This window comes from Ornithorhynchus anatinus, chromosome 17 (genome assembly GCF_004115215.2).
Source record: "Ornithorhynchus anatinus isolate Pmale09 chromosome 17, mOrnAna1.pri.v4, whole genome shotgun sequence".
Classification (NCBI taxonomy): Eukaryota; Metazoa; Chordata; class Mammalia; order Monotremata; family Ornithorhynchidae; genus Ornithorhynchus; species Ornithorhynchus anatinus.
The window spans coordinates 45,104,164-45,113,847 of record NC_041744.1 but is presented as its reverse complement, the minus strand read 5'-3'; the positions used below and the strand labels follow the sequence as shown (position 1 = coordinate 45,113,847).

Genomic DNA, 9,684 nt, shown 5'->3' with positions numbered 1-9,684 from the left:
GGGCTCCTTCACATTAGTCTTCCCAGTATTCCCCTAATGTCAATCCATTACCGGCATTTGTTGAGCACCTACTGAGTGCAGAGCATAGATCTAAGTGCTTGGAGAGTACAACGGAAGCAAAACGATTGTTCCCAGCCCTCAAGGAATTTGCAGTATAATAAGACAGAGAGACCAAAAAGATTTTGAAATACAGGGCTTGGAAGAAGAACAAAGATGAAATAGGTTAAGTGTCAACACGCCAGTGTGACAATACACAGAGTATTCACTTCTCTTCACACTGCTTATACTAGATCAAACTAGGCTTCAAGGCTCTCCATCACCTAGCCCCCTCCTACCTCTCCTCCCTTCTCTCTTTCTACTCCCCACCCCGCACGCTCCGCTCCTCTGCCGCCCACCTCCTCACTGTCCCCCGTTCTCGCCTATTCCGCCGTCGACCCCTGGGCCACATCCTCCCGTGGTCCTGGAATGCCCTCCCTCCTCACCTCTGCCAAACTAATTCTCTTCCCCTCTTCAAAACCCTACTTAGAGCTCACCTCCTCCAAGAGGCCTTCCCAGACTGAGCTCCCCCTTTTCCCTCTGCTCCTCCTTTACCCCCTTCACCTCCCCTCAGCTAAGCCCTCTTCCCCCCCTTTCCCTCTGCTCCTCCCCCTCCTCCTTCCCCTCCCCTCAGCACTGTACTTGTCCACTCAATTGTATATATTTTCATTACTCTATTAATTTTGTTAATGAGCTGTACATCACCTAGATTCTATTTATTTGCTATTGTTTTAATTAGATGTTCATTCCCTTGATTCTATTTATTGCTATTGTTTTTGTCTGTTTCCGCCGATTAGACTGTAAGCCTGTCAAAGGACAGGGACTGTCTCAATCTGTTACCAATTTGTACATCCCAAGCGCTTAGTACAGTGCTCTGCACATAGTAAGCGCTCAATAAATACTATTGAATGAATGAACGGAGCCTCTCAGTTGCTGCAGAGAGGCCAGGTTTTGGAAAACTATCTGGATTGAAGTCGTCACCTGCATTACTTCATGATGTTGATAATGGGCAAGATGTCCTCTCCTTCTTAATATCTGGGAAGGTCGTGGGGCTGGTCAGTCGAGAGCCCTCTATACCTCAGACAGTCCAAATAGACTAAAATAGAAAAATCCTGACTACTAATTTCATGCAGGTTCCTTCAGGATGCGCTACTTCTGAGAATAAATATTAGACTGCAAAATGTAAGTAAACACACTTCTAACTCTTCTCTGCTGTCTATCTTCAGGAGACTGGAATTCTTTTTCTTGCAGGCAGCTTGACTGTCTTGCCAAGGCTTGCTTTCTTTGGAAATATAGTAGCAGCTCCCTCTACTCCAAATCCAGTTTTCTGAGCAAGTGTCATTGTAACAATCTAGATAAATAGAGAAAATAATTAATAATTGACAATATGTTTCATTTATATAGAACCAAGGCAATTTCACTTCAACTAACTCATTATATTTTTTTATTGTGTCAGTACAGTGCTAGTCAGTACACATGAAGCACTCGAAAAATACCACTGATTGATTGATTCGCAGCAACCCTGAAAGATAGCTAGAGGTGGGGATGATTAGATTCTTGTGAAAGAGGAATAAACTGAGGAACAGAGAGGTTATATTATTTGTCCCAGGATAACTCTTCAGGTCGATTTCAAGGCTAAAATCAAAGCCCAGGATTCCACTTCCGATTCCAGGTTTTGGGTTTTGTTTTTTTTTTTTTGAGGAAAAGAGGCACAGAGAGAAATATTATTCCCATTTTACACATGGGTTGTGACTTGTATAAGATCCTACAGAAATTGTGGCAAAGTTGGGACCAGAACTCAAACCTCCTACCTCCCAGACTAGTTTAATTGTATGCAGGGTATCAATGACTATAAATATAATTAATAATATCTGGTATAAAAGAATGATGAAATGGGAAGTTAATAAAAATACATAAAGAGAAATGTCACTCCTTTGCAGATAGGATGCCCCTGAAGTGATTTCCTAATTATGCATACAACTTTAGCCCCAAAAATCCATAACCAACATCCCTTTCCCCATTATTTTCAATGTTTACCCATATTTGCAAAGACATAGGCACTTACTGGAGCTTCTAAATGGACTTACAAAACATATCGAAAGAGCTACATCTGCTTGTACTCACCCCTCCTTCCTCCACAATCTGAATGAACTTCATTTTATTACCACGGAGACTGATAGCCTCCCCTAGACTTGATTTATATTTGTTCTTCTGGTCCAATGCTTGTTTCAAATAGTGTGGGGAAAGATTTTCTCAGTGACATTTATGGTATTTTTCACCTTTACTTACACAGCGCGATTCAGGTGACTTCAGAGAAAGGCTGCAACAGAACTATGCCTGGCAGAACGATGAAGATTAGGTATGTGTGCTCAGATTTCCAGTCTAATCTTCTCCACGCTTGCCTTATTTTGCTCCAGGATAAGTATTTGAAATGTCAATTGATCTTCACCTACCTCTCTGGGATGTGGTGTTGTTTGGAAGTGAAGGAGGGCTTTGATGTCCTTGGTTGTAAGATTCTATATAAATGATCAAGGGTATTATTGGTTATTATTGTTCCAATGATTAAAATGAGAGCAATTCAGGTGGTTAATCCACATCATCAATCCATGATTCTAAGGAAGAATTATTACTTCAGAAACACCGCTCTGGGCTAATCATTGTATTTTGTTTCATCGTGACATTACTTACGGTTTGTAATCAGGACAGTGATTACTACTATGGAGGCCATGAGTCCGAGGGACAAGATGGCCAGAGTTCCAGCAAAGATCGGCCAGGGAAGAACTGAGCAATCTGGCAAATAGAGAAGAGGACCGAGTAAACAGAACAGAACTCATCTTCCCACCCAAACCCTGTCCTCCCCCTGACTTTCCCAATGCTGTAGGCAGCACACCATCCTTCCCGTCTCACGAGACTGTCACCTTGGCAATATCAACTCAGCCCTCTCATTCAACCCACGTATTCAGGGTCACCAAATCCCGCTGATACAATCTTCACAACACAACTAGATTCTGCTCTTTCCTCTCTATCCAAACTGCTGCCCCATTAAGTTCTTGATTACTGCATTCTTGCTGACCTCCCTCCTTTTTATCTCTTTCAACTTCAGTCCAATACTGTACTCAGCTTTCCAGATCATTTTTCTACCAAACTGTTCAGGTCTTGTTTCTCCACTCCTCAAGAAATCTAGTGCTTGCCCGTCTACCTCCTCAGCCTTGACCCCTTACCCCTTCCTACCTCATCTTCCTGATTGCCTACTACAACCCAGCCCACATACTTCACTCCTCTAATGACAACCTACTCACTCTACTTCACTCTCATCTATCTCATCCCCAACCTCTCACAAACATCCTGCTTCTGGCCTGTAACTCCCTCACTTTTCATATTAGGAAGACATTCATTTTTCTGGCCTTTGAAGCTTTATTAAAATTACATCTTCTGCAAGGTGCCTTCCCTGACTAAGCCTTCATTTCCTCTTCTTCTAACCCATGTCATTTTAGAACTTGGATCTGCATCCTTTATTCACCCCTTCCTCAGCTTCACTGCACTTATGTACACACCCTTAATTGTTTTATTTATATTGTCTGCCCCTCTAGACTGCTTGTTGTGAGCAGGGAGCATCTCTACCAAACCTGTTCTCTTTTACTCTCCCAAGTGCATAATTCGGTGCTTTGCAAATAGCAAGTGCTGTATAAAGATGATTGATTAAATAGGGGTGAACATCAGAAGGAGCAGGTGGAATGGGAATTCAGGGACAGATTGGAGAAAATTTAGGACCCATAAACCGGTCAGTGAGTGGCCTTAGAGAAGGAAGATGATCTTTTCTGCTTAATGCAGAAATGGCAATCAACTCAACAGCACCAGTGACCCCCTACACAGGATATTTCATTAACCTGGAACCAACCATCAGCCTCTCCTGAGACACTTTTGACCCCACTATGGAAGTCCCTTAGATAGTCAGCCAATCAGTCAACCGTATTTATTGAGTACTTCCTCTGTGGAGAGCACTGTACCAAGCACTTGGGAGAGTACAATACAACAGTATAACAGATACCGTGCCTACCCACAACAAGCTTAAAGTCTACAGGGGGAGATAGGCATTAATATAAATAAATGGAATTACAGATATGTTCCTAAGTGCTATGTGGGACTGGAAAGGGAGATGAATGAAGGGAGCGTGTCAGGGTGATGTAGGAGGGAGGGGAAGAAAGGGAAAAGAGGGCTTAGTCAGGGAAGGCCTTTTGGAGGAGATGTGCCTTCAATAAGATAGTACAGGGTTCTCTATCTCAAACACACCACGGGGTCAAAGGGGTTAGCCAGAGATCACCAACTGATTCACCCAGTGCTCCAGAATCATTTGGAGTGTTCTGAGAGGAAAATGACCTTCACCAGGAAGGGTGAAAAACACCACCTCCCACCTACTCCCTAAAATTGCAGCTGAGCTCTCGGTGGGGCCTGTGTGGAGGAAGCTTTTCATTTTAGAGTTTGCTGAACATAGGACTGAAGTCCTGACTCCTATCCCTGAAATCCAGCCAGGTTAATCTGCATTTGATAATGCATTCTGAATTTCCATAATTTGTGGGAGACAGAACTACATAAATTGGGAATCAGACAAGCCTCTAGATTGACAACTTTAGGAGCTATAAATAGTTACTTGGAAAGCCTCTTCTTGACTACTGTGCATTTCAATGATTCCATTTGTGTTATTAATTAAGTTATGATTCTAGTCGTTCATTGTTTAGGTTATTCTTTCAACCAAGCCTGATGGGACAGACACAGATCCAATTTTATTTGAATCCTGGTTGGAATGTTACTAATTCCACAACTTCCCTTGATAACTTTAAATAGAGCATAGCTGGTCTTCATCCTGGTATTTGATAATCCAGCAATCAAATTAAATCCAAAGAGGTGAAAACTCCCTTGAGTTCTAACACAAGATTTGACCCGGCAATCTGCCAAAATGTATCTCTTTGGGCAAAAATCCATTCAGCTGTCACTTTTTAAAAGTGTGCCTTTGAAAAAGTGTGGCTTTTCAGAGATCCAGCGTGGTAAATTCTGTAGCATAAGTGATCAAAAAATTCTGATAATAATAATGATAATTGTGGTACTTGTTAACCACTTACTATGTACTAAGCACTGGCCTAAGTACTGAGGTAGATACAAGTTGGACACAGTCCGTGTCCCAGAGTGGGCTCACATTCTTAATCCCTATTTTTTACCGATGAGATAACTGAGGCACAGAGAAGTTAAATGACTTGCCAAGGTGACTTGCCCAAACAGATTAATATGGAGCTGGGATTAGAACCCATGACCTTTTGACTCTCAGGCCCCTGCTATATCATGCTGGTTCAGATACGCAAATCAGACTTGCCACTCTTTCTACCAACCCCGCCTAAAACTCTGAGATCCCTGAGAGATCAGTGACATGATGAATGATTATTTTAATGCAATGTCAGCACTTAAGAAAAGGTTTGTCTTGGGCCTCTCAGCTTTGGAAGAAATTTAGGTTGGTAATATTCTATACCTTCTCTCTTCACTTTTGTATGTCTTCTCTTCTGCTTCTGCAATGCGTTGGGAAATTTCATTTCTTCAGAGGCTATATTGTGTTCACTCATCTCTGAAAAGGACAGGTGAAAGGGAGAGGTCAGTCCTCAGAAGACTTCGGGGGAGGTGGAGGGAGAAGAATCTGGGCAAAACAGCATGAAGCATATGAACCATCACACTGCACTCGGCAAGGAGAGGAACATAAAAGAACATGGAAAGTCTTGTATCATGATAGAACACAAATGGAGAATCAGTCACAAAAAAAGCTATGAGCCTCAAATGGGACAAGGATTGTGTCTGATCTGATCCTCTTGTATCTACCAATCAATCAATGCTATTTATTGAGGATCCTCTGTGTGTAAAGCAATGGGAGAGTACAGTACAGTGAGTTGGTAGCCAGTTCTCTGTCCACAGTAAGCTTATAGTCTAGAGGTTAAGACTGTAATAAATGTTACACATATGTGCCTAAGTGCTGTGGGGCTGAAGGTGGGGTGAATATCAAATGCCCAATGAGTAATAATAATGATAACGATGGTATTTGTTAAGGGCTGCGGGGGATACAAGGTAATCAGGTTGTCCCACATGGGGCTCACAATCTGAATCCTTATTTTACAGGTGAGGCCTAGAGAAGTTAAGTGACTTGCCCCAAGTCACACAGCTGACACGTGGCAGAGCGGGGAATAGAACCCATGACTTCCGGCTCCCAAGCCCGGGCTCTTTCCACTGAGCCATGTGTGCCTAGATGAGGTAGAAGGGAGAGGGAGTCAGGCAATAGAGGACTTAATCAGGGAAAGCCTCTTGGAGATGTGGCCTTATTATTCATTCATTCATTCAATAGTATTTATTAAGCGCTTACTATGTGCAGAGCACTGTACTAAGCTCTTGGAATGCACAAATCGGCAACAGATACAGACAGTCCCTGCCCTTTGACGGGCTTACAGTCTAATCGGGGGTGACAGAGAGACAAGAACAATGGCAATAAATCAAGGAGTTCAAGAGTCAAGGGGAAGAACATCTCATTAAAACAATAGCAAATAAATAGAATCAGGGTGATGTACATCTCATTAAACAAAATAAATAGGGTGATGAAGATATATACAGTTGAGCGGATGAGTACAGTGCTGAGGGGAGGGGACAGGAGAGGGGGAGTAGGAGAGGGAAAGGGGGGAAAAGAGGGTTAACTGCGGAGAGGTGAAGGGAGGGTAGAGGGAGTAGAGGGAAAAGGGGAGCTCAGTCTGGGAAGGCCTTTTGGAGGAGGTGAGCTTTAAGTAGGTTTTTGAAGAGGGGAAGAGAATTAGTTTGGCAGAGGTGAGCAGGGAGGGCATTCCAGGACCACGGGAGGACATGGCCCAGGGGTCGACGGCAGGATAGGCGAGACCGAGGGATGGTGAGGAGGTGGGCGGCAGAGGAGTGGAGCGTGCAGGGTGGGCAGTAGAAAGAGAGAAGGGAGGAGAGGTAAAAAGGGGCAAGGTGATGGAGAGCCTTGAAGCCTAGTGTCTTTGAAGGTGGGAAGAGTGATGGTCTGGTGGAAATGGAGCAGGAGGAATCAGAGGAAGGAAGTGGGAAAGGGGTCAGCAGTGAAATAGATGCAATTTGGGCACAGTGAAGAAGCTGGAGCTAGAGGAGTGAAGTGTGAGGGCTGGGAGGGCTGAAGTGTGAGGGAGGAGATCAGCGTGGTACTTGTTAACCACTTACTATGTAAGGGAAGAAAGGGTGAGCTGATTGGGAGGCTTAAAGTGGATGGTAAGGAGTTTCTGTTTGTTGCGCAATGGGCTGGGCAACCACTTAGCACAGTGTACACTTGGCTTGACCCCCAATGAGTCCTTAATAATTACCAAAATAAATGAAATGAAACCACCCCAATCCCTTTTCTCCAATGTCCATTTATGTAGGAGGATGGGAGGCCATATGGGAAGTTTGATGAACAAGAGAATTGACTCGGAAGAAAGAACCACCCAGTACATACAGAGATGAACTGGGATCCCTCAACCGTCTCCTGGATTAAAGGAAACAGTCGATGAGTAGATAATCTCCCCTTATGAGTATATTTTAGCTTCCCTCATCGATAACCCCTGGAGCTACTGGGAGGATTTCTCCCAGTTCAATAGCCCCAAATGCTCTCAGAAATTCCTTTTCACTGTCGTCATTGTCAGCATCATCAGGGGATGACAGTTAATAACCTAGAATGTGCTCTGCACTAGACATTAGAGAAGTCTCTCTGGAACCTAGAACCCTTGACATCCCCCACCCTTCCTCCCCTAGGTGCCTCTAATTAAAGGGAAGACCCACCACAAACAAATTTTGACTGCCGACAGCAAAACATTTTGGAGGCTAAGCACATACAAGAAACACTGAGGAAGAATCAATCCTGGACAGACTTTCCTCCCAGCCCATATTACATTTTCTCAGCAATTCAAATATTTTCTTGTGGTTCAAAAGCATACACATAAGAGCCATTACCCTTCCACGGCAAACTTTCTTCTTGACTCTCTTTGTCAATAATGACCAGCTTCTGAGTCCATGAAGGCAAGCTAAGAGTGAAGGGTTAGACACACGGATTATCTCAGTTCTTGTGAGTGAAATTTGGGGCTTAAATTTAGTAGTTGACAATACAAACTTTGCCTTGAAATGCAGATATTTAAAAAAATAGTATGCAGGTTATCAATGTGATAGATGCTTGGATGTTTACATGGGTCGGGTCTTGTACCAAGAACGATTAAAATGAAACAATCCAATGACACCCAAATAATGTACCCCTAATATCCTCTGGTATTTATCTGATCCATATATTTAACCCATGTGGAGAAAGATTGTCAGATAATCTAGCATCTATTTAGGGAGAAGTAATCTTCCTTATTTCCCATGATACAAGGGAAGAAAATTGTAAAATGGACAAATACCTGTGCCGAGAAGGGATTTTCCAGTGTCTCTTGCAGACGGGGCGGGTTCTGGAGACCAAAGGATGGATGAAAAGCCGAGGAAACGAACCAGCTCTAGTCCTCCAGGGAGAACTACTTAGAGGCACTGTGTGTCTGGCAGCTCAGTGACAATTTCAGAATGAGCTGAGGACGGAACATATCTTCACTGTACAAAGCTCACAATGGAACACACAGGAAGCCCTCTCGCTGCAACTGGTTTGAAGTCTGCTATCCCTACTGCACTTGCTCAGGGCTGAAGCAAAGAGTTATCAATTGGTCTATCAGGCACAGGCCACCAAACACCTGGGTCTCATCCCTTAATGAATGCATTCAGTCTCAATTTGGGGTATTCAAAAATCTCTTACACCGGGCTGGAACCCCAATATCTTGGAATTTTTGGCGGGTTAGAGATACCTATTTCACATTATCTTTAGCACTGTTACTATTTAAAATACCTCTTATTTGGGCAGATACTAATCAGGGACAAATTCTGCTCCAAGATGTGGGTTTACAGTATGCAGAGGAATGGATTGAGCACTTTAGAGAATTCACTAGAGTAAGTAGAAATGATACCTCAAAGAAACTTACAAATTAGGGACAAAAGAGTTAGCAAACTGACGTGAGACCTGGATAATCTCTTAGCTCTGTACTCTGTGCACAACCAAGTCTCCAAAAATCATATAATGTAGCCTGGATGGCCTCTCTGAGCCATAAATGCTCAGTGCAGTTATGCTCTGTGGCGCTAGCTATCATTGGAGAAGCTGGGAGACCCCTGGAGATGATGAATAGCAAAGTGAGCACCCAAGGAGGTCACAGAATATAGGAGAAGGGAAGGACAGTTTTTGAGACCACACAGACGTTCAACATGAAACTGTAATTCGGCGTTGTAAATTGTGACTGCAGAACATGCTGCTAGGGAACTACGGGCTCAGAAATCTGACTTTATTCCATTCCACAAGAGGGAACTATAAAGAGCCGGGTAGAGAGGATGGTTTCTTCCAGCAGTTAGCAGAGATGACTTCCTTCCATAAGCCTTCTATGCATCTATGAGATCACAGAGGAAAGTTCAGTTATGTGGGCTCAGGCATCATTAATGCAACATGGGATTCCATCACGTTTATCTTTCGACATTATTGTGCACTGATTGTGTTGGTAGTCAGTCAGTTAATGAGGACAGATTCATCCGGTGCCC

At 43.4% G+C, this 9,684-nt stretch overlaps 1 protein-coding gene across 2 annotated transcripts; it reads right to left on the bottom strand.

The window, feature by feature from the left end:
• Nucleotides 1–928: 928 nt before the first annotated feature.
• LOC114817879 (NKG2-A/NKG2-B type II integral membrane protein-like) lies at nt 929–8,633 on the bottom strand. 2 transcript variants are annotated; one of them, XM_039914517.1, is made up of 5 exons: nt 8,475–8,633; nt 5,555–5,647; nt 2,725–2,826; nt 2,490–2,552; nt 929–1,387 (listed from the first exon to the last, which is right to left on the bottom strand). In XM_039914517.1, the coding sequence occupies exons 2-5, from the start codon at nt 5,643–5,645 to the stop codon at nt 1,176–1,178; spliced, it is 468 nt and encodes a 155-aa protein (XP_039770451.1). In that variant the 5' UTR covers nt 5,646–5,647; nt 8,475–8,633; the 3' UTR covers nt 929–1,175. The 2 variants fall into 2 exon arrangements, with proteins under 2 accessions (XP_039770451.1, XP_039770452.1); XM_039914518.1 differs by lacking the exon at nt 8,475–8,633 and adding an exon at nt 8,035–8,235.
• Between the last annotated feature and the right edge of the window lie 1,051 nt (nt 8,634–9,684).